This window comes from Somniosus microcephalus, chromosome 10 (genome assembly GCF_052327205.1).
Source record: "Somniosus microcephalus isolate GS21.2 chromosome 10, FLI_Smic_1.0, whole genome shotgun sequence".
NCBI lineage: Eukaryota > Metazoa > Chordata > Chondrichthyes > Squaliformes > Somniosidae > Somniosus > Somniosus microcephalus.
Genome location: NC_140996.1, coordinates 191,555,395 through 191,578,531, shown reverse-complemented (window position 1 = coordinate 191,578,531; position 23,137 = coordinate 191,555,395). Strand labels below are relative to the sequence as shown.

Genomic DNA, 23,137 nt, shown 5'->3' with positions numbered 1-23,137 from the left:
CTGATCCCTGTGGCACCCCACTAGTTACTGATTGCCAACTGGAAAATGGCCCATTTATCATGACTTTCTGTTAGTTAGCCAATACTCTATCCATGCCAATATATTACCCCAACCCTGTGCGCTCTTATCTTGTGCAGTAACCTTTTATGTGGCACCTTATCGAATGCCTTCTGGAAATCCACATATACTACATCTACTGGTTCCTTTATCCACCCTGTTTGTTACATCCTCAAAGAACTCTAGCAAATTTGTCAAACATGTTTTCCCTTTCATAAAACCATGTTGACTCTGCTTGATTGTCTTATGATTTTCTAAGCGTCCTGCTATTACCTCCTTAATGGATTCCAGCATTTTCCCAATGGCAGATGTTAGGCTAACTGGCCTATAGTTTCCTGCTTTCTGTCTCCCTCCTTTCTTGAATAGTGGCATTACATTTGCGGTTTTCCAATCCGCTGGGACCTCTCCAGAATCCTGGGACTTTTGGTAGATTACGACCAACGCATCCACTATCTCTGCAGCCACTTCTTTTAAGACCCTAGGATGCAGGCCATCAGGGGACTTGTCAGCCTTTAGCCCCATTAGTTTGCCTAGTACTTTTTCTCTAGTGATAGAGATTGTTTTAAGTTCCTCCCTCCCTATAACCCCTTGATTATCTATTAGGATGTTTTTAGTGTCTTCTACCGTGAAGACCGATCCAAAATAATTGTTTAGTGTCTCTGCCATTTCTCCCTTTCCCATTATTAATTCCCCAGTCTCCTCCTCTTCTAAGGGACCAACATTTACTTTAGCTATTCTCTTCCTTTTTATATACCTGTAGAAGCTCTTACTGTCTGCTTTTATATTATTTGCTAGTTTACTCTCATACTCTATCTTCTCCCTCTTTTTTAGTCATCCTTTGCTGGTTTCTAAAAATTACCCAATCCTCTGGCCTACCACTAATCTTCAACATTGTATGCCTTTTCTTTCAATTTGATACCATGCTTAACTTTCTTAGCTACGGATGGTGCATCCTTCTCGTAGAGCCTTTCTTTCTCACTGGAATATCCCTTTGCTGAGATTTATGAAATATCTCCTTAAATGTCTGCCACTGCTGATCTACTGTCTTACCCTTTAATCTATTTTCCCAGTCCACTTTAGCCAACTCTGTCCTCATACCCTTGTAATTGCCTTTAATTAAGTTTAGGACACTAGTTTCAAACCCAAGTTTCTTGCCCTCAAACTGAATTTGAAATTCTACCATGCTATGATCACTCTTTCCTAGGGGATCCTTTACTGTGAGATCATTAATTAATCCTGTCTCATTTACACATTACCAGATCTAAAATAGCCTGCTCCCTGGTTGGTTCTGCAACGTATTGCTCTAAGAAACCATCCCGAATACACTCTATGAACTCGTCCTCGAGGCTACCCTTGCCAATTTGATTTGTCCAATCTATATATGATGATTAAAATCGCCCATTATTGCAGTACCTTTCTTATAAGCCCCCATTATTTCTTGATTTATACAGTCCTACAGTATAGCTACTGTTAGGGGGCCTATATACTACTCCCACTAGTGACTTCTTACCCCTTACTATTTCTTATCACCACCCAAACTGATTCTACATCTTGAGCTTCTGAGCCAGTATCATTCCTCACCACTGCAGTGATCTTATCCTTTATTAAGAGCTACCCCACCTCCTTTTCCTTACTGCCTATCCTTCTGAAATGTCAAATACAGAACATTTGAATAAATTAATTCTGCTCCAGTGCACAGCAGGTTAGTTAGCATCTGCTTTTTCTGGCTGCTCTGCTGCTTGAAATGATTAAAATAATGGTCCTTTCTGATCAAGGTATGGGTCCGCTGCTGGGAAAGCTACAGACAATGCTGTGAACTCTGCCATCAATGTTGGTGTGACAGCTTTTAATATTGATCATCTGGGTATCAAGGCTGTGGCACGACACACCGCAAAGGAAACTGGAAGTGCTTTTCTAGTTGACTACAGATTACAAGAAAAACAGGAAAAAAGAAAAGAATGAATAATTTCAGCGTTGAGAATATCTTTAATTTATAACCCATAACTGAACAGATGCTACATGAATGGTTATATTTTGCAGGATTCCATTTTCAACTAACATGCAGCAGTTTATCTTGCAGAATGAAGAACCTAGTCCACTATAGATCAAATATACTAAATTGTTTTTGCAACTGTCATTTTGGCTTTATTTTCTGATGTTGAGATGTACATTAATATACTAATAGAGCACTTATTTCACCCTTCCATTGTGCAGAGTAATGAGTAAAGTTGTTTTAGCCCTGTGAAGGGTTTTTGGGAGTTTTCTTCCATCTTTCCTCCTCAAATTTTTGTAGTTCTGCCTCAGTCTCTGCTTTAGATCCTAACTGAATTGGTTGTAAATCAGAATTGGCATTCTCTTAACAGCATACAAGATCATGATCCAGATATAGAAATGCATGGTAATGCTTACTTCATTGGATACGAACTTTATGTACAGTGTAACATTGAATATAGTTCTTAAACTGCTAAAGAATGTCCATTTTCAAATGGAAATCGGTGCACTGATGGGATAAAATCCAGAGAAGTTTAAAATATCTCTTTTCCCACCCCCCCCCCCCCCCTTATATTTAAAACAAAAGTACACATCCATGCTGATGTGCTGTTTTAGTGATTAAAGATTTTTATTTTGGGTGCAAACAGCCATTTTCTACAGTTGAGTAAATGAGTGAACTAATTTGAATATTTCTGCAATTTTTATAGTGGGACACTGGAATTTTGTTGAACATCAAGGGTGAAATCTTGTACAGTGCTGTGAAAATTAGCATATTAAGTTGGAGGAGCAGTACAGAGGAAAACAATTAATTAAAAAATCTGCACTGATAAGTGAATTAAAAAAAAAAAACCACAATGCTTTTTTTTAAAAATAAAAAAAAACCTGTGGTGCAACATGTTGAATAAGCCAGGTAATACAGCTAAAAAGTGACCAGCTTGGCAGTGGTGGTATCTAGCTGCTGTATGAGTATATGCAACCCAGAACACAGTGGTGCACCACAAACTTTGTGTTGTAGCAGAGATAAGAATGCAGTACTTAATCTATGAACTGCAAAATAAATTTGTACTGTAAAATAGTGAATAACTTTTGCACTGATGACAATGAATTTTGCCCTTCAGGTTAGAATATGCCAGTAACCAAAAATGCTCAACGTTGAGGCAAAAGGGGTCGTACTTACAGGCTAGCCTGGTAGAGTTGGCATTTCCTGTACGATTTTAGGAAAGCTTTATGCCAATCTTTAATTGAAGATAACTGAACAGTTTATGTAACTTACAATTGTGAATAAGGAATGATGAGAAACTCGATTGTGCTGATTGCAATCTGTAAAATGGTTCTAGAATGAAGCATACTTGTGTACATGTAAATTAATTTTGTTCTGGGAATTGACCTAGAAAGGATGAAGACTGAACAAATGTTTTTGCTTCTATCCCAAGGTTGCTGATTAAACGAGAACAGCTATAGCACTGTTTCTGTAGCATTACCTTTTACTTGAATACCTTATTCTTGCATTAAACTCAACTCCCTTTTCCTCAATTAAAGTGCCTTAGTTTTAAACCACCCTACACTGTGTAGATGTAGTTGTATAACTGTATATTTAAATTGTATAACCGGGTTTCTAATTCACATTTAGTTGAGTTTTCCTACATTTTATTTTTAAATAAGGGACGATATCCTCAAGACTGCTTTGTGTGCTGTTTATATAAAATGCAGAAAACTTGACATTCTGACCAATATAATTAAGATCTTATCTAATTTTTACATTTATGGAATAGCTACTTTTTTTTTTAGCTTATTCTCTTTTGTAGACTAGCATCAGCCAACCAGGAATGTGGACTATGGAATGTTCCACAATTCCTCAGTATGATATAAGGGGTTGGTTGGCATTTGTCTCTCTTTTTTGGGGGGGGGGGGGGGGGGGGGGGGGGGGGTGGAAATGTCACTACATTAATGTTTCTCCCCTTTCGTAACTGTTTCACCACCCCCCCCCCCCCCCCCCTACAAACTTCCACCTAGGCTTCTCCCTACAAAGTGCACCCCTGAAATTCTCCTTTTACTAAGAGTGAATGCTAAACAGAAGTCTCTTTCCAAGATGCTAAAGTTGTACTGGGAATATACCTGATTTTTTTTTTTTTTTTCTTCTCCTACATTTCTGCATTTATCTTCTGCCTTCACTACTGATTCTCCTCCCTCAGCTTTTTTTTGTTATTTTTCTTTTTCTCTTGCTTCTGTTTCTACTTATTACTTTGTGCAAGTATGGTCGCTGAAAGACATTATTCAGGTTCAGATGAGTGGCCGAGATAGAAGCAGCAACATCAGGATGTTGGTAGGTGGAATAGTTGGCAGTGGCCACTGGATCTAAGGCATGCTGGGAAGGGAGCCAAGAGTCTTCTGGTTGTCAGCCAACTGGGGGAAGAGGAGGGGTGCTGGCAACATCAGACTTGGCCTTTGTGAACTTGGTCAGTGAGCTGCTCCATTCTTCTGCTCCCACTTCAGTACAGAGCCACAGATAAGTTGGGTGAGTGCTAAACATGAGCATTCACTTCTGAATAACCCATCAGTGGAAACTAATGTGAATGGGTTCTTTGCAACTTAAAAAAGCTCAAGCAGCACTACAGCCTTTCAAGTAGGAGTGTACTGAATTAACACAAAGCCCCTGCTCCCAACAGTGCTGTTCTCCTTCAGCTGAATCCTACTTCAGGAATCCAGTACTCCAGGACTCAAAATTAAGTACAGGAGTGAAAAGCATGAATTTTTAACATTCCTATCTGACAAAGCACCACTCAGTATTGCACATGAGTATCAACCTAGACTGAGTTCAAACTCTTGATGCAGAACTCAAATCCACAATCTTTGGGCCTAGATGCACAAATACTACCAATGGAACCAAGCTAACATTGGGGGGGGGGGGGGGGGAAAGCAAATACCTAGAGTCTTCAGTTTTAAAGTTAGCATAGTGTAGACTTGGGCCTTTAAGTTATTCATGAAATCAGTTATTTTTGCAAGTGCTCTGAAGGAGATTTTTAAAACTCAAAAGAAAAACTTTTATTGTACTATTTAAATCAACAGATCAGATTCAAGTCTTTATTAGCGACAGGCACAAATAGCATACACTAAATTGCTGATATTCACATGAAATGTAAAAAAAATTATAAAACATTCACTCGCATTGAATAAACTGAACTATGCCCACAAGGTAATTCTACAATTTTGAATAGATTGGGAATGTTGGTTTTCATTGCACAACAGGAGTAATTTTCCAAGAAAGCTATTGCTTCAGTAACATGCTACTAGGCTTCACTGCTGCTACCCGTTCCAATCGCGATTGAACCTACAAACAGATAAAAGTTTAGTTTGTTTGCTTCAGTTGTTATGCTGCACTGAATTTGTACTGTCATGTTCACGTAAAGATTAATCAATGCTGCATCTAATCATGCTGTTGTTCAGTTTTCCAGCTGGAGAGGAAGTTAACTAATTAATAACCAGTATAAAGAATGTGGGGGAAAAACTAGAGGCAATAAATATACATACCTACACAAGGCTGCAGCATTAGCTATAGATGAAAAATAATAGCTTTATATAGATCATAGGGCTCCTTACTGCCAGCTGCAACATCAAATTTGCCCATAAATTATTTGGGGAACTAGAATAAATTAACAATCATAAAATAACAAGTAACTCAAATGTGTCTCAAGCTGGATTAGGTTTGGTAAATAAATATTCCTAGATATAAAAATTTCAGGAGCAATATGAAGAAGAAAAGGAGGAGGGGATAGCATTACTGCATAAGGATTTAAAGAAAAGTAGTCCAAAGTACGATCCCTTTGGATTTGGCTGAGGAATAGCAAGGGACTGACTGGTCACACTAGTGATACATTTTGTTGACTTAACAGATCAAACTTCTCTATTTGTCTTTTTTTTTAAGTGCCAGTTTGGCAGTAAGGAGTGTGGGTGTTCAAAAATAAATTCAGGAGTGTTTTTAAATGTAGTGTTGAAACTGGAGACAAGAACAACAGTTGAAACTAGATTGCTAATTTCATTCAGAAATGCCTCTAAGATGTCTTGTGGGGAAACTGAAATATAACACTCGTGCATTGGCAGCTATTGTTCGTAGGCTGGATAAGTCAAATTGTTGGGACAGTAAAGAGAGATCACACTGACCAAAATCACTTGAGGCTAACATTTGGTGCCTCAAATGGGAAGGTTTCCCAAACAAAAATCAAGTTTGCAGCTTCAAGTTACCTGATTGAAATTCTGGCTGAGCTTCGTAAGCACTGCATTGTGTTCCACCATTTTTTTCTGGTACATAGCCAACTGAAAAGATTCTTCAGTAAGTTTTTCTGCAATATAAATAATTTAACACGTGAAATTGACTGCCTATTACAATAAAAAGTTTAACACTAGTCCATCTCCCAAGATATTGCACATGGGGAGTCGAGCTCGAGTGTAATCATGAGGTGAAGCAGGGTTAGAGCACCCCCACTAGGAGAGAATGTAATTACAGAATGACAATTTTAAATAAGCAGTTCCATTACAAATGTGAATACAGGAATTTGGAATTTAAAAAGTGGACACCATTTTTCATATTACTAGTTGATCTCCTGTGGTGTTTCACATAAGAGTGAGACCTCAGTTTAAAAGAGCAGTTTAATGGATTATTGTTACTGCTTTATTGCATTGCAAGAATTCAATTGAATGATGGAATCTGAGAAATTAGATATGTGCATATTACTAGTCCATCTTCCGTGGCGAGTCAAGACTTGTAGTCTTCAGGTGAAGCGGAGTTAAGAGGACGGGATAATTGGATCAGGGTGCACAGTGTAATTCAGTCTCCATTTTAAAATGGAGACTGAATTACACTGTGCCCTTAAACATTGAGGTCTCACTATTATTTCTGTGTTTCAATCATCAATGGTCCACGATCAGAACATGAAGTCCAATTGCTTTCAGTGGGAGGAAGGTTAGTGTCCAAGAGATTACTGGGCAGGATATTCAGTGTTATTTGATTTATATGAACAAAGGTAACAGTTGCTCACCTTACAGCTGACAGGCTGAAGGTGGAAGAAAATCAAATATTACAATGTTATCTGCATAAACTCAATGTTGCTTAAAGTGGATCCCTCGCTCCCCAAAAAGAGTATATTCAAATAAGTTCTTAAATTTCCTTTGCCCTTTCACTCCTGATGGCGTTTGGAACATTTTTGTATTCAAGAAAGGCACAATTGATTGGAGAACTGATGCTGTAGCAGTTTGGATCCAATGTGTTACATATTGAGGCTACAGAACAGAAACAGGCCATTCACCCAAACAGGTCTATGACGACATTTATGATCTACATGAGCCACCTCCTCCCACCCTTCACCATGCCCTTCTATCCTCTCTCCCTCGTGCTTATCTAGCTTATGTCTGTCTGAAGCTGAACCACACTGTTTGCAACCTTGATGTCATATTTGACCCTGAAATAAGCTTCCGACCACATATCCGCAGCATAACAAAGACTACCTACTTCCACCTCCATAACATTGCCTGTCTCCGCCCTTGCCTCAGCTCATCCGCTGCTGAAACCCTCATCCATGCCTTTGTTACCTCTAGACTTGACTATTCCAACGCACTCCCGGCTGGCCTCCCACATTCCACCCTACGTAAACTTGAGGTCATTCAAAACTCGGCTGCCCGTGTCCTAACTTGCACCAAGTCCCGTTCGCCCATCTCCCGTGCTCGCTGACCTACATTGGCTCCCGGTTAAGCAGCACCTTGATTTCAAAATTCTCATCCTTGTTTTCAAATCCCTCCATGGCCTCGCCCCTCCCTATATCTGTAATCTCCTTAAGCCCCACAACTCTCTCTCCCTCCCTCCCCTCCCTCTCTCTCTCTCCCTCCCTCCCCCGATATCTGCGCTCCTCTAATTCTGCCCTCTTGAGCATCCCTGATTATAATCGCTCAACCATTGGTGGCCGTGCCTTCTGTTGCCAAGGTCCTAAGCTCTGGAATACCCTGCCTAAACCTCTCTGCCTTGCTACTTCTCTTTCCTCCTATAAGACGCTCCTTAAAACCTACCTCTGACCAAGCTTTTGGTCATATGCCCTAATTTATCCTTATGTGGCTCGGTGTCAAATTTTTTGTCTTACAATACTCCTGTGCAGCGCCTTGGGATGTTTTACTACATTAAAGGTGCTATATAAATACAAGTTGTTGTTGTTGGTACAGACAATACTCCAATCAGAGTATCCCACATCCAGTAACAAGAGGAACTGATAATTGAAGGTGGTGGTAGTGGACAACTGCAGTATAATAAAACCCTTAGCTATGTTAGGAGCCGGGGGGAGAGGGAGGAGATAACTTGCATTTATATAGCACCTTTTAATGGAGAACCCCTCAAGGTGCTCACATAAGTGTAATCAGACAAAAATGGACACCAAACCAAATGAGAGATATTCGGAGGGGTGACTGAAAGCTTGGTCAGAGGTAGGTTTTAAGGAGGGGCTTAAATGAGGAGAGGGCGATACTGAGGCAGAGGGGTTTACTGAGCTTAGGGCCTAGACAGGTAAAGGGTGTGAAGGTGCCGGAGGCCAAAGTCCAAGGAATAGAGAGTTTACAGGGATTGTAGAACTGGAGAAGGTTACAGAGGGAGGAGAAAGACCAACTGCATAGGGTCATTAAAGGATTCCCCAGGCCAGATTCAGATGAACTCTCAGGGCATAACAGAGGTTTTAAATGCTATTTTACATTCATTCCAGTGATCGGCAGCTATGCTAGGTGAGCCCCTTGCTTATATACTGAACATCTCACTAGAGTCGGGGCTTGTTCCCATAGACAGGAGGGAGGCTCATATGCTAATTTTCAAAAAGGACAACCGGTCAGAATTGGAAAATTATAGTCCCATTAACTTCAGTTATAGGCAAGTTGCTAGAAGGGATCTTTAGATCTGGCTGATCCTGGACAGAAAAGGATTTAATAGAGACCCTCAATATGTCTTCTAGAAAAGAAGCCCATTACTCACCAACCTGGTTACAATTTTTGAGGAAGTTACTAGGTTAATGGATGAAGGTAACCCAGTCAACATTGTACACTGGGATTTTGACAAGGTGGCACACAATAGGCTACTTTATAAGATAGAGTCCTATGTGATTGGAGGACAGATAGCAAAGAGGGTTGTTCTGCATGGAAACCAGTTACGAGTGGAGTCTGGAAAAGATGGGTGTTGGAACTGTTAATGATCTGGATAAAAGTGTTGGGGAAACTATCTGCAAGTTCAAGGATGTAACAAAAAGTTGTGCGAGTGTTGGAACTTTGGATGAAAAAATTGACGACAATCAGATCTAGGTGTGATGGGGAAATAGGCCTACATCTAGCAGATGACATTTAAAGTAGCTAAATGTAGTAGTATGCACATTGATAGGGCTAATGCCAAACAGAGGCACACCATACAGGGTTCTGAACTAAAGTCTGTTGAGCAGGAAAGAGACAAGTGTTATAGTACATGATTTTCTGAAAGGTTCATGACCAGTGCTGCGAAGCTATTGCTAATGCAAACCGAATTATTAGGATGTATTGCTAGGTAGAAACAATATAAAACAAAAATCACTCTAGTGACTTTGTACAAGACCGTGGTTAGGTCTCATCTAGAATATGTCTCCAGTTTCAGTCCCCTCACATGGTGGATGATATAAAGGAAAATAAAATACTGTAGATGCTGGAAATCTGAAAACAGAAACATAAAAAGCTAGAAATACTCAGCAGGTCAGGCAGCATCAGTGGAAAACAGAAGTCAGTTGATGTTTTAGGCCTCAAGACTTCTTCAGGAATAGGAGAAATTACAGAGCAGCAGCATTTAAAAAGGAACACAACAAGGGAAAGAGGGATTGGGGGGGAAAAAACAAACCGGAAAATAAATAGAATGACGTGAAATACTTGAGTGGAGAACAGGAGATCGATGATTAAATGGAAGGCATGATATTAGCGGAAGGCATGTGGGAAATCAAAGAAATAAAGGACATATACAAGACCCAAAGAGTGTGCTAATAGCTAAAGGGGGATAGGTAGAAAAGGAAGCATGAAAAACCAGCAATCTTCAGTGGCCCAGAACTCTGGTGGAAGAAGAAAACTCAGGTCACCACCAATGGTGTTGTGCTCCGACAGAGGGATGCCCACCCCAAGTACCAATCCACTCCCCCATCCTTAGAAACACCGGTGCACCCATCCCACATTGCCAGCACTGACTACTAAAGAGAAAATGGAAGTTGTAGTTAAGGTCTGAAGTCGTTAAAGTCAACGTTAAGGCCAGCAAGCTGCAAAATGCCTAGTAGAAAGATAAAGGGCGTAATGTTAAGCTTAACCCCCGTGGTGGGAATCAAATGGGAGCAGATTGGCTGCCTGTTTTACAACCAATGGAAAGTATAATCAGGCGGGGCGTAAAAAGGGTGGCCGAACCAATCCCAACAGCTTTCCCCCAGATGGGTTAGATTAAAATTATCATTGGAGTTCTGTTCCTTGAGCTTCATTGCAATAGTGTAGAAGGCCATAGCCACAGAGATCAAAGTAGGAGTGGGCCAGAGAACAATTGAAATCGGGGATGCTAAATAGGCCAGAAATAGAGAAGCGCAGATATCTCGGAGAGTTGTGGGGCTGGAGGAGATTAGAGATAGGGAGGGGCAAAGCCATGGAGGGATTTGTAAACAAGGATGAGAATGTTTTAAATTGCGGCGTTGCTTAACCAGGAGCCAATGTAGGTCAGTGAGCACAGGGGTGATGGGCGAACAGGACTTGGTGCGAGTTAGGTCACGGGCAGCAGAGTTTTGGATGATCTCAAGTTTACAGAACACACATGCGGTCTGAGTATTTGTAAAATGGTTTGGGAACTTATTTGAAGCCACTGCGCTATGCACCATTCTCTATGTTGTCCCCAGTGGTACCAGGATGGATCCCCAAATACAAAGCTTTCCATTGGGGACGATCTCTCCCGCTGATTTACAGGAAGATCTACCATGGAGGATCGGGCAGAAGGTGGTGGTGAGGAAATGGAGAGTGTAGCAGCAAATTGTACAGGAACTCCATCCGTGCAGAGTGGAATGGCAGTGAAAATTTCCGAGAAAGGCTCAATTTAGAAGCCTACCAATATCCAAGGTAAAACTAACTGGCCTATAATTTCCAAGCTTATCCTTTTCCCCTTGAACAGGGTTTTAACATTTGCCATTCTCCAGTTATTTGACAATTCAAACATTTTTTGGAAGATTACCCAAGGCAAATAAATCACATCAAACGGTACTTGCACATACTGTAACAGCACTGTGACAAAACAATTTTAGGCAACAGTTAAACTTAAAAAAAATAACTTCTGGCAAAATGTTTTGCAAATGTGAAATCATGTACTCTCTTTGAGCCAAAAACACTCAAAGAACCCTATGAAAATTCGCAACTTAAATCATTTTTAAGTAATCGCTTAATAATTCAATGTGCATAAATAAAACTTTTGCATGCTCTTGGGTTGCATTTTAAGAGGGCAGTGAAAGTGATTTCCTGAGGCCAAATAAATCACATCAAAGGGCACCATGACTTGCAAATAACATCACTGTGCCAAAAAACAATACCTGTCAACCCTCTCAAAATCAAAAAACGTTTTTTTACTGAAAGTGTCCTGCTCTGCAGCATTGTGCTTGTGGGTTCAAGTCTCACTCCAGTCTTGAACACAAAAATCTAGGCTGCCAGACCAGTGCAGGACTGAAGGAGTGCTGCACTGTTGGAGGCGCTGTCTTTTGGATGAGACGTTAAACTGAGGTGGATGTAAAAGATCCCATGGCACTATTTCAAAGAAGAGCAAAGGAGTTATCCCCAGTGTCCTGAACAATATTTATCCCTCAATCAGCGTCATTAAAAACAGATTATCTGGTCATTATCACATTGCTGTTCGTGGGAGCTTGTTGTGCGCAGATTGGCTACCGCGTTTCCTACATTACAACAGTGACTACACTCAAAAAAGTACTGCACTCGCTGTAAAGCGCCTTGGGACGTTCAATGGACGTGAAAGGCGCTATACAACTGCAAATCTGTCTTTCTTTCGTCTCAAACCAAACTGGGTTTGTCGAAAAACCTGCAGCTGCTGTAAGCAATGTGCATAATTACCGATATTGGCTTTCATCCTCTCGTACTCTTTGGCAGACTCCGACAATAACGCCCTGTCCATAGCCTTCACCCGCAGAAATTCGAGCGGCCAAGCAGCTGCTCCTGCTGGATTGCGCGGGACCTCTCAGACACCCCACACACGGGACAAGGAAGACTTCCGGGTCACGTGGCAGCGTGTTGCCACGGAGACGGAAGTAACAAGCGCGGCCCGGGACAGCATGGAGGAGGAGGAGGCGCTGAGCAGCGAGCTGGAGCAGGAGAGGCAAATGAGGTAAGCGGGACACTGGGGCAGCGCAGTGCCCAAAAATATTCTCCAAACATGTTTTGAACAAAATAGAGCAGCAGGAGTCAAGGTTTTCAATAGTGACGAAACCTAATGGTAAAATGGCTCCAAGGTGAGGAGCAGCTTGTCCCAGGACCTCACCTAGGCTTCCTCACTATTGAAGACCTTGGATCCTGCTGCTGTATTTTGTTCAAACATGTTTCGATGATTTTGCATCATTTAAAAACCAGGGGCACATCATGAGATGAGAAGCATGCAGCTTTCAGTGTCACCAGTCAACCTTTTATTTTTAACCGTTTGTGTGACATGCTGCGTGCGCTATCTAGTGGCAATGAATCCCGGCATATTTTTTAAAAAGTCATCCTTGGTTCCGAGGGACTGCCTAAGAAGAATTTTTAAAAATGGCAGTTCTTGCTGGGACTTTCATTTTGGTTGTGCTCAGTAATAGTTCTTGGCGGATTTCGAAATGTTTTAGGCAACTTAAAAAAAACTTCAGGTAAAACATTTTGCAAATGTGAAAGCACGCACTCTCCGTCGTTAAAGGTCCCTAAAAAATCCGCTGCTCAAATCATTTTTAAGTTGTAGCCATTTAATGATTCATGTGCACAAACAAAACTTGTACTTCTTGTTAGGTGAAAGTGATTTTTGTGGTATGGTATTGATTCAATGCTCATTATGGTAGTGTAGTGTATGTACCTTTAAGAGGAACTATGTTTTTGAAGCCCCTGTATACTGTAGTACCGGTAGTGACCACTCAGGTATATAAGCCTGTGTAGCGTCTTGTGTAGTTAGTTCACCTCCAGACTTTGTTCAGTAAACACTTGTTAAATCAACTCCTGCATTCCGTGTCTCCATTAACACACGGATCTAACAGGGGCGACGAGTTAGAAACGAACTTACCTGCAATTCGGCAGCACCTCAAGGGGATCGATTCCACAGACGAAGGTCGAAGCCAGAAGCAAAAATAAATAAATAAATAACTCAAAGAAACTCGAAAACGAGGGCCAGGCTTGGTCTCCAGTCTGTGGTTTCCCCAGCTAAACGGGCTGGTGGCAGGTAGTGCACTGATCCTTCCTGGGCTGCGGCAGGCTAGAGCTCGATCGGGTGGCTCTGCAACGGGGCCGGGCAGCGATTCGGGAAGCAGAAGCAAAGAGAGAGAGAGGGTGGAGCACTCGGGGCGAGTCCGGTGCTGCAAAGCAGGTCGGCGTTCGGACCGAGCAGAGGGAGGGGAAAGTCCCAGAGGGTCCGCTCCACGACGGGAACGGTTCTCCAAGTAACGGAGAAACTATTGAAGCGATATATAAAAAAAAATAGAAATACCGCGAAAAACTGCAGGTCGCAACGGGAACCGCGGAGAACAGCGTTGGCGGCAGCGGCGGGAAAGCGCGGGAGGCGCCATCTCAACTAGGCGGGGAAGAAAGAAAAGCGCGGGAGGCGCCATTTTGATCCATCGGGGACGGAGGAAAAGCGCGGGAAGTGCCATTTTAGATTTTCAAGATGCCGAAGACTGGAAATATTACTGCTTTCAATAGTGATATAGAAGATTGGACCACATATGTGGAAAGAGTGGAGGTATATTGCAAGGCGAATGAAGTAGCGGATGATAAAAAGGCATCGGTACTTCTAAATCTGATGGGCGCAAGGACATACGGGCTGTTACGAAACTTGATCACTCCAGCCAAACCGATGGACAAGAATTTTAAGGAGATTGTTGATACCTTACAGGAGCACTTAAACCCAACACCGCTGCTGATAGCGGAACGATTCAAATTCTTCAGGAGGAATCAGCACAAGAATGAAAGTAACGCTGATTACCTCACCGAATTACGAAAGCTGTCAAAGCACTGCCAATTCGGAGCAGGACTGGCAGATTCTCTACGAGACAAATTCGTCTGCGGTCTCCTAAGCGAAGGAACACAGAAAAGACTACTTTCTGAGAAAGATTTGACACTGGACAAGGCTTTCAGTGTGGCTGTATCATACGAAGCAGCAGCAAGAGGAGCTGCAGAGATACAGCAAAAGCCACAGGACTTCGGCACCCATGAAATGACATGGGGTTTCGAGAGATGTTATCGCTGCGGCAGATCCACCCATGACCAGAAGGACTGCTGGTTCAAGGACAAAGCATGCAGGCAATGCGGAAAGATGGGACACATTGCACGTGTATGCAGATCTGGAAAGAAATCCGCTGACAGTAAAAAGGTCAATAAGGAAAAGTACAGAAAGGTACAAATGATGACGGACAGTAGCTCCGAAGACCAGAAGAGCGATAGCGACTCCGGAAACAAGAGACTAAGCTGTCTCAAATTACATAATGTAATTGCCAAAGAAGATTACCAGACCATTTGGGTTACCCTCACGATAGCGGGGTCCCCAGTCAAAATGGAGCTAGATACAGAATCAGCTCTGACCGTCATGAGTCGATGTGATTACGAGCGGCTATTTCCGCATATACCTTTGAAAGACACATCCATTATCTTGAAGACATATACGGGGCAGAAAGTATACCCCAGAGGGAAAATAAGGGTGCCTGTTGTATACAACGGCAAGGAAATACAGAAGTTGTATTTATACGTTCTGCAAGATGGTGGTCCACCGTTGTTGGGACGTGAATGGATCAGAAAGATACGTTTAGACTGGCATTCCATTCAGGCACTGACGGTGACCAGTAAGAAAAAAAACGATGATGACGTCATACCTGGACGATTAAAAGAAATCTTGGCTAACGCCAAAGAAGTGTTTCAACAGGAACTAGGAACCTGAAAGGCGCCACCGCCTCAATAAAAGTGGAAGATGCGGCAATTCCCAAGTTTTTTAAGGCAAGGCCGGTGCCATACACAATTCGTCCAGCCATCGAGGCAGAGCTGGAGAATTTGGAAAAAGCAGGCGTGTTATCCAAGGTAGATTGGAGCGAGTGGGCAACACCCATCATGAAGAAAGCGTTGAATAATGATAAATCTGAAGAACAGAAAAGTTCGCATCTGTGGGGACTTCAAGGTGACTGTAAACCCGGTTCTTCACACGGTACAGTATCCTCTTCCGAGGATAGAAGATATTTTCGCCTCACTATCCGGAGGGAAACGTTTCACCAAAATTGACTTAGCACAGGCATATCTACAGATGGAGGTTGAGGAGGCCTCTAAAAAGTATCTCACGATAAACACACAAAGGCCTGTACCAGTACAATCGACTGGTTTTCGGAGTGGCATCAGCTCCGGCTATCTGGCAAAGAGCTATGGAGCAAGTCCTGCAAGGGATTCCGGGGACTCGATGCTACCTAGACGACATCCTTGTAACAGGAGAAAACAACAACGAGCACCTTGCCAACTTGGAGCAGGTGCTCACGAGGCTGAGAGAACGGGGCCTGCGAGCAAATCGCCCCAAGTGCGAATTTTTCCAGAAACAAATATCGTAGTGTGGCCATGTCATTAACGAAGAAGGGTTGCATAAGTCACCTGAAAAAATTGAAGCGGTCGTAAAGGCCCCAGCGCCTGAAAATGTCTCACAATTAAGGTCGTTCCTGGGATTAGTAAATTACTATCATAAATTTTTACCAAACTTGTCGACGGTTCTGCACCCGCTTAACGCACTGCTACAAACGGGAGTAGTTTGGAAATGGAGCGAAGACTGTAAACGTGCCTTCCATAAATGCAAAGGCTTGAACCCATCACTGCCAATCAGACTGGCGTGCGATGCATCCCCTTACGGCGTGGGAGCGGTATTATCGCATAGATTCCCTGATGGCTCGGAGCGGCCGATAGCTTTTGCGTCACGCTCATTGAACTCAGCTGAGCGTAACTATGCCCAGATCGACAGGGAGGCACTCAGCCTGGTGTGGGGGGTGAAGAAATTCAACCATTACCTACACGGACAAAAATTTACCTTGTTGACTGACCATCAACCCCTCGTCTCCATATTCAACCCTAAAAAGGGCGTTCCCATTATGACAGCGCAAAGGCTACAGAGGTGGTCCCTTTTTCCTAGGGGCACACCAATATGACATAGAATACAAAGGAACAAAACAGCATGGGAATGCTGACGGTTTATCGCGCCTACCGTTGCCAACGGTAGAAGAGGCACCTACAGTGGACCCAGTGGAGATGTTTCACTCGACCATAGTGGAATGTCTACCGGTGACAAATTCTACCATTGAAAAGGAAACGCAAAATGACCCGACTCTCTCACGAGTCTACGATTTAACGGTGAAGGGATGGCCAGCACATGGCGAACCACTGTTGCCAGCATTCTCGCAAAGAAGAGAACAGCTGTCAGTGTGCCAAGGAACCTTGATGTGTGGATCCAGAGTGGTGATTCCACCCAAACTCAAGGATAGAGTGCTAAAGGAACTTTACGAGGGGCATCTGGGTGGAGTGAAAATGAAGAACTTAGCCAGAGCGTTTGTGTGGTGGCCAGGTATCGATGGAGACATCGAAGAAATGACCAAGAGCTGTCTAGGATGCCAGAAGGTCCAAAACGCCCCGCCACAAGCCCCTCTACATCCATGGGAGTGGCCCTCATCTCCATGGCAAAGGGTACATATCGACTTTGCTGGTCCATTTATGGACTCAATGTTCTTAATCGCGGTGGATGCACACTCCAAGTGGCCGGAGGTAATAAAGATGTCCTCCACCACCACGGAAAAAACCATCACAGTATTAAGGACCATATTCGCCAGGAATGGGCTGCCTGAACAGATCTGTTCTGATAATGGACCGCAATTTGTATCCGAAGAATTCAGGAAGTTCTTAAAAAGCAATGGGGTTAAGCACTACACGTCCGCCCCATACCATCCCGCCACCAATGGATTGGCTGAAAGGTTTGTCCAGACCTTCAAGAAGGCCATAAAGGCCATGGGTAATGAAGACATAAATCTACAACATAAGGTAGATAACTTCTTGTTTGCGTACAGGAATGCAACACGTGGTTACAAACCAAACCCCCGCCATGATGTTTTTCAATAGAAGACTAAGATGCCGGCTGGATTTGGTCAAGCCAAACGTCAGAAGGGACGTAGAGAACCGGCAATTTCAAAGCATGAATGAAAGGCCAACTAGAACCTTCCAGATAGGTCAACCAGTTTTGGCCCGGGACTACCGTACCGAGAAATGGCAGCCTGGAACTATTTGCACACGACTAGGACCGCTGATGTATACCGTGGACATTGGAGAAAGCATAATAAGGCGCCATGCTGACCAGATCATAGAGTCATCCGAAAAAGGACAACCTACACCACAACTCTATATGCCTAGTGATGAAGCAGAGATACCCATAGTATCTACCTCCGATTCGGTGATACTGGAACCAGATGAACCCGACACTGGCATTGAAGCCGAATCGACCTTGCCAAAAGAACCTACTACACCACCGAAACCTACTACACCACCGAAGCGTTATCCGGACCGAGTCAGGAAGCCTCCAGAGAGACTGAATTTGTAATTGATTAACTTCAGCAAATGTGTATATTATTGTTCTTGTAAAAATGTTATTTAATGATTACTTAAAATGTTATGTACTGTTTATCTAAAAGGGGAGGAATTGTAGTGTATGTACCTTTAAGAGGAACTATGTTTTTGAAGCCCCTGTATACTGTAGTACCGGTAGTGACCACTCAGGTATATAAGCCTGTGTAGCGTCTTGTGTAGTTCGTTCACCTCCAGACTTTGTTCAGTAAACACTTGTTAAATCAACTCCTGCATTTCGTGTCTCCATTAACACATGGATCTAACAGGTAGGAAGTGCAAATTTCAGTCTTTTTAAGCCTTAGCACATCTCTAGAAACCACTGAATTACTTTGAAGTTTAGTGATTGTTTTTGATAGTGGTTGGTTGGTGGGGAATGTTGGCCAGAAGAACCTCACATAGAGGCGTCTTCCTTTTAAGAAACTGTCTACTCTTTGAACTTGTATCATTTACCTTCAGTAAAGGGTGTTTACTGATGTTGTTTCTGTATTGCAGGTGTAGGCTTGAATTTCTGATGAACCCTTTCACCCACATTGCTCACAGCTCAAGCACAATCATGCCAAAAACCTGGATCGGTCAGTGCATTTCCTCTGCAAGTGCCGTGTAATTCACACTGAATTTCGAGAATTAAAAGAAACTGATATCTTTACAGAAATAGTCCAATACTTTCTGGAAGCTGGTTTATATATGTGATCCAAAATTTTACCATAAATTCATATATGAATCCCTAATAATTAATAAGGAGGGTATTTGGTAGCCCTAAAATTGAAGTTGTTGCAAGTTGGGTGGTCTGCCGTGTCATGCGAAAGGGGTCAAGAGAGCAGAGGTGGGACTCGTGGAGATGAGCTCAGAAAGGGAAAGCAGGGAGTTGGGAGATTTGGGGCTAGTTCAGGGAGAAGCCTGGGGGAGATTTGGCTTAAAGGGGAAGTGGGGAGGCAGCTGAATGGATGGTCTCAACCTTAGTGACAAAGATGTCCATGAACTCCTTGTACTTGTTGGTGAGGGTGGTGGGGGAAGGGGTCTAAGGAGACAGTTGGTAGTAGAGAAAAGAGCCCCCAGTGCCTCTTTGCTCTCCAGGATGATCTTGGAGTAATGGATGGTTTTGGCAGAGGAGAGTGAGGCCCGGTAGCACTTGATGTGCTCTCGCCAGATCTGGTGATGGATGGCTAAACCAATTGTGGATGAGATGCGGTCAAATCTGCATCATTGGATTAAGGGGTGAAGATGGGGGGACATATCGGTAGGAATAGTAGATGCATTGCTGCTCATCTTCCAAAATTCTAGAGACACTGGAACAGTTCCCATGGATTGCAGGGTAGCTAATGTAACCCCACTATTCAAAAGGTGGTAGAGAGAAAACGGGGAATTACAGACCGGTAAGCCTGACATTGGTAGTGGGGAAAATGCTAGAGTCCATTATAAAAGATGTAATAGCAGAGCACTTGGAAAACAGTGACAGGATCGGACAAAGTCAACATGGATTTACAAAAGGTAAATCGTGCGTGACTAATCTACTGGAATTTTTTGAGGATGTAACTGGTAGAATAGATAAGGGAGAACCAGTGGATGTGGTGTATTTGGATTTCAAGAAGGCTTTCGATAGGGTCCCGCATAAAAGATTAGCGTGTAAAATTAAAGCACATGTGATTGGGGGTAAGGTACTGACTTGGATAGAGAACTGATTGGCAGACGGGAAGCAAAGAGTTGGAATAAACGGGTCTTTTTCCGAGTGGCAGGCAGTGACTAGTGGGGTACCGCAGGGATCGGTGCTAGGACCCCAGCTATACACAATATATATTCATGATCTAGACGAGGGAACTAGATGTAATATCTCCAAGTTTGCAGACGACACAAAGCTGGGTGGGTGTGTGTGCTGTGAGGAGGATGCAGAGAAACTCCAGTATGATTGGACAGGTTGGGTGATTGGGCAGATGCATGGCAGATGCAGTATAATGTGGATAAATGCGAGGTTATCCACTTTGGTGGCAAAAACAGGAAGGCAGATTATTATCTGAATGGCAATAGATTGGGAGAAGGGGAAGTGCAACGGGACCTGTGTGTCCTTGAGCACCAGTCGCTGATGAGTGGCAGAGAATTCCACAAGTTCACCACTCTCTGGGTGAAGAAATTCCTCCTCATTTCTGTCCTAAGTGGCTTACCCCTTATCCTTAGACTGTGACCCCTGGTTCTGGACTCCCCGACCATCGGGAACATCCTTCCTGCATCTAGTCTGACCAGTCCTGTCAGAATTTTATAAGTTTCAATGAGATCCCCTCTCATTCTTCTAAACTCCAGCAAATATAAGCCCAGTCGACCCAATCTCTCCTCATACGCCATTCCTGCCATCCCAGCTATCAGCCTGGTGAATCTTCGCTGCACTCCTTCCATGGCAAGAACATCCTCAGATAAGGCGACCAAAACTGCACACAATACTCAAGGTGTGGTCTCACCAAGGCCCTGTACAACTGCAGCAAGACATCCTTGTTCCTGTACTCAAACCCTCTCGCTACGAAGGCCAACATACCATTTGCCTTCTTAACCACCTGCTGCACCTGCATGCTTACCTTCAGCGACTGGTGCACAAGGACACCCAGGTCTTGTTGCACTACCCCTATTCCCAATCTATTGCCATTCAGATAATCTGTTTTCCTGTTTTTGCCACCAAAGTGGATAACCTCACATTTATCCACGTTATATTGCATCTGCCATGCTTCTGCCCAATCACCCAACCTATCCAAATCATCCTGGAGTTTCTTGGCATCCTCCTCACAGCACACACACCCACCCAGCTTTGTGTCGTCTGCAAACTTGGAGATATTACATCTAGTTCCCTTGTCTAGATCATTAATATATAGTGAATAGCTGGGGTCCAAGGACCAATCCCTGCGGTACCCCACTAGTCACTGCCTGCCACTCGGAAAAAGACCCGTTTATTCCAACTCTTTGCTTTCTGTCTGCCAACCAGTTCTCTATCCAAGTCAATACTTTGCCCCCAATCCCATGTGCCTTAACTTTACATGCTAATCTCTTATGCGGGACCCTATCGAAAGCCTTCTGAAAGTCCAAATACACCACATCCACTGGTTCTCCCTTATCTATTTTACCAGTTACATCCTCAAAAAATTCCAGTAGATTAGTCAGGCACGATTTACCTTTTGTAAATCCATGTTGACTTTGTCCGATCCTGTCACTGTTTTCCAAGTGCTCTGCTATTACATCTTTTATAATGGACTCTAGCATTTTCCCCACTACCGATGTCAGGCTTACCGGTCTGTAATTCCCTGTTTTCTCTCTACCACCTTTTTTGAATAGTGGGGTAACATTAGCTACCCTCCAATCCATGGGTACTTTTCCAGATTCCATCGAATTTTGGAAGATGATCAGCAATGCACCTACTATTTCTAGGGCCACTTCCTTAAGTACCCTAGGATGTAGATTATCAGGCCCTGGGGATTTATCGGCCTTCAATCCCGTCAATTTCCCTAACACCATTTCCCTACAAATACTGATTTCTTTCAGTTCCTCCCTTTCATCAGACCCTATGTTCCCCGACATCTCTGGGAGGTTATTTGTGTCCTCCTTTGTGAAGACAGAACCAAAATATGTATTTAATTGGTCTGCCATTTCTTTGTTCCCCATTATAAATTCCCCTACTTCTGACTGCAAGGGACCTATGCTTGACTTCACCAATCATTTTCTCTTCATATATCTATAAAAGCTTTTACAGTCAGTTTTTATGTTCCCAGCAAGCTTACTCTCATATTCTATTTTCCCCTTCTTAATTAATCCCTTTGTCCTCCTTTGTTGAATCCTAAACTGCTCCCAATCCTCAGGTTTACTGCTTTTTCTGGCCAATTTATATGTCCTCTCCTTGGATCTTATGCTATCCCTAATTTCCCTTGTTAGCCACGGTTGAGTCACCTTTTTTGTTTTATTTTTATGCCAAACTGGGATGAATTAATTCTGTAGTTCATCCATTTGGTCTTTGAATGTTTGCCATTGCCTAGCCACCATCAACCGTTTGAGTGACATTCCCCAATCAATCCTACCCAACTCGCGCCTCAGATCATCGTAGTTTCCTTTATTTAAATTCAGGACCCTAGTCTCTGAGTCAACTACTTCATTCTCCATCTTAATGAAGAATTCTATCATATTATGATCACACCGACCCAAGGGGCCTTGTACAACAAGATTGCTAATTAATCCTTTCTCATTACATAATACCCAGTCTAAGATGGCCTGATCTCTGGTTGGTTCCTCGACATATTGGTCCAGAAAACCATCCCGCAAACACTCCAGGAATTCCTCCTCCACAGTATTGTTACTAATTTGGTTAGCCCAATCTATATGTAGATTAAAGTCACCCATGATGACTGCTGTGCCCTTATTGCACGCTTCTCTAATTTCCCTTTCAATGCCATCCCCAACCTCCGCATTACTGTTTGGAGGTCTATATACCACTCCCACTAACGTTTTCTGCCTCTTGGTATTTCTCAGTTCTACCCATACAGATTCCACATCATCAGAGCTAATATCCTTCTTTACAATTGTGTTGATCCCTTCTTTAACCAGCAATACTACCCCGCCTCCCTTTCCTTTTTGCCTATCTTTCCTGAATATTGAATACCCCTGGATGTTGAGTTCCCAGCCTTGGCCACCCTGGAGCCATGTTTCCGTAATCCCAATCAAATCATATTCGTTTACCTCTGTTTGCGCAGCTAATTCATCCACCTTATTACGAATGCTCCTCGCATTAAGACACAAAGCCTTCAGGCTTGTTTTTTTAGCGCTCTTAGACCTATTAGAATTATTATTTACTGTGGCCATGTTTGATTTAAACCGTTGATTTCTCTGACTGCCACTTTTGTTTTTCTCCTTCCTGAATTTGGATGATCAGCCATGATCTCATTAAATGGCGGAGCAGGCTCGAGGGGCCGAATGGCCTACTCCTGCTCCTATCTTCTTAAAAGACTGAGAGTTAAGAGAGTAACAAGGCTTTTATTAACAAAAGAATGAAGGTCTGCCTCGAGTGGTCGACCGGTCCAGAATACAAAGGGGGCTGGGGAGCAGTCACCTTTATACTCGGACTTGTGGGAGGAGTCAGCCGAGGCATGTCCAGGCATGCACACAGTGGAATACAAACAGTGGTTTACCACATTCACCCCTTGTTTAAAATTGAGTCCGGCGGGGTGAAGTGTATTAAAAGTTAGTGTATTGGAGTCTCTCCGGA

At 43.0% G+C, this 23,137-nt stretch overlaps 2 protein-coding genes and 1 long non-coding RNA gene across 11 annotated transcripts in view; 2 read left to right on the top strand and 1 right to left on the bottom strand.

Annotated features, from left to right (window-relative positions):
• The window catches only part of sparta (spartin a), a 60,901-nt gene extending 49,772 nt beyond the window's left edge, over nt 1-11,129 (top strand). For 5 of the 6 annotated variants that reach the window (XM_085999357.1, XM_085999358.1, XM_085999359.1 and 2 more), the window contains one exon: nt 1,833-3,608. In XM_085999357.1, the coding sequence (XP_085855483.1) occupies nt 1,833-2,019 (187 nt within the window). In that variant the 3' untranslated portion in view covers nt 2,020-3,608. Of the gene's footprint in view, nt 1-1,832; nt 3,609-10,952 lie in introns of those variants that run through there. The other variant, XM_085999361.1, reaches the window with a different exon arrangement.
• LOC147111949 (uncharacterized) lies at nt 5,109-12,332 on the bottom strand. Its single transcript, XR_015079785.1, has 3 exons — nt 12,166-12,332; nt 6,289-6,386; nt 5,109-5,377 (listed from the first exon to the last, which is right to left on the bottom strand). It is a non-coding gene; the product is annotated as an uncharacterized LOC147111949 (long non-coding RNA).
• Nucleotides 12,290-23,137, top strand: part of LOC147111948 (coiled-coil domain-containing protein 169-like) — a 108,813-nt gene continuing 97,965 nt past the window's right edge. For all 4 annotated transcript variants that reach the window (XR_015079784.1, XM_085999366.1, XM_085999365.1 and 1 more), the window contains exon 1: nt 12,290-12,436. The gene's annotated coding sequence lies outside the window, so the exon portion shown is untranslated. The remainder of the gene's footprint in view (nt 12,437-23,137) is intronic.